The sequence below is a fragment of the Alligator sinensis genome, unplaced genomic scaffold, assembly GCF_000455745.1.
Source record: "Alligator sinensis unplaced genomic scaffold, ASM45574v1 scaffold1950_1, whole genome shotgun sequence".
Lineage (NCBI taxonomy): Eukaryota > Metazoa > Chordata > Crocodylia > Alligatoridae > Alligator > Alligator sinensis.
The window spans coordinates 83,204-84,719 of NW_005843422.1; the positions used below are offsets into that span (position 1 = coordinate 83,204).

The 1,516-nt window shown below is 59.4% G+C and overlaps 1 protein-coding gene across 1 annotated transcript in view; it reads right to left on the minus strand.

Moving 5' to 3' along the window:
* Positions 1 to 33: 33 nt before the first annotated feature.
* Positions 34 to 1,516, minus strand: part of SHBG (sex hormone binding globulin) — a 4,026-nt gene continuing 2,543 nt past the window's right edge. Inside the window, exon 5 of the mRNA XM_025195189.1 lies at positions 34 to 1,092. Coding sequence (XP_025050974.1) covers positions 932 to 1,092 — 161 coding nt within the window. The 3' untranslated portion in view covers positions 34 to 931. The remainder of the gene's footprint in view (positions 1,093 to 1,516) is intronic.

The window sequence follows — 1,516 nt, forward strand, 5'->3', positions numbered from 1 at the left end:
CCCCCCCCCCCCCAAATCACAACTGGACGTGTAATCACAATTGTTCCAGGACACAGCTTGACATACAGTCAGTCCCTCCCAGGTACAGCCTGACCCACAGTCACAACCACTCCCAGATACAGCCATTACCTAACAATCGCAACTGTTTCTGGTCACAAATGCTCCAAGGCACAGACAAACCCATGGTCACAGTCATTCAAAACACCCCCACCCCCGGTCAGTCACCCCCAGATACACCCTGAGAGACAGCCGCAGCCTAATGTACAACCATTCCAGGACAGTCAGATGCACAGTCAGAATCACCCCCAGAAACAGCCAGATACACAATCACAACAACTTTTGGTCTCAGTCGGATGCCTAGTGACAGTCACCCCCAGATACACCCCGAGAGACAGTTGCAGCCCAATGTACAACTGTGCCAGAACACAGCCAGACACACAGTCACCCCCAGCTACAGTTGGGGTCATCTCCAGCAACAGCTGGACACGGTCATAACCAGCCACCCCACAGGTACAGCCAAAGTTGGGCCCAGCTACAACTGGTTGCAGTCATAACAGCTCTCAATAACAACCAGACACACAACACCCCCCTCCCAGGTAAAGCCAGACACAGTTGCAGGCCCCGCCATGCAGCTATAGCTGAATACACAGTCAGACCCCCCAGCTACAGTCAGATGCACAGTCGGGGGTGAGGAGGACCAGCTACAACCGGACACATGGTTGGGGGAGCCCCGGCTACAGCTGGATACACAGTCAGGAGGTGGTGGGGGGGAGACCAGCTACAACTGGATGCATGATTGGAGGAGCCCCAGCTACAGCTGGACACAAAGTCCACCTCTCTCCAGATATAGCCAGACACAGTCTGCACCCCTCTAGCTACAGCCAGATGCACAGTCGCACAGGAGTCAGGCACAGTTGCCAGGAGCCCTTTATTAGGGGCAGGTACAACCAACCCTGTGACCCCCATTGCCAGGACAGCCGTGGGACCAGATGGCATTGCTCTTGGCCAGGGCAGCATCGAGGTCTAGCTCTTGGCCCTGCACCTGCAGCCCATGCAGGCAGCCCTGGAAAGGGCCCGGCCCTTCTGCTGCCTCTGGGGGGGAGTCGGGGGTTAGAGGTTATGGACGGAGGACCCCTGTGTCCTGGGCTCCTGCCCCCCACGAAAGCCCCACACCCATAGCCCAGCCCCTTCCCCCTGTACCACTGGCTGTTCCTCCCCCACCCCATGGGCCTGCCCTCACTCCCAATAGCCCCATCCTCCCCCTAGTCCCGCCTCCATCTCTTATGCCCCTCCCGCAGTCCCATCGCCTCCCACTCCTTATGCCCCTCCCCCACCCTCATAGCCCCTCCCCCACAGCCCCTCCAACCAGAAGGAGAGGGGCATGGAGGGGATTTGGGGGGGGTCACTGGGTGGGCTTGCAGGTCCCAAGGAGGGTGGTCATAGAGGGGCTGAGGAGGGTCCCAGAGGAGGACAGAGGGGTGGGGGTCTCAGGGGGAAGTGAGGAGGGGCTGGGGGG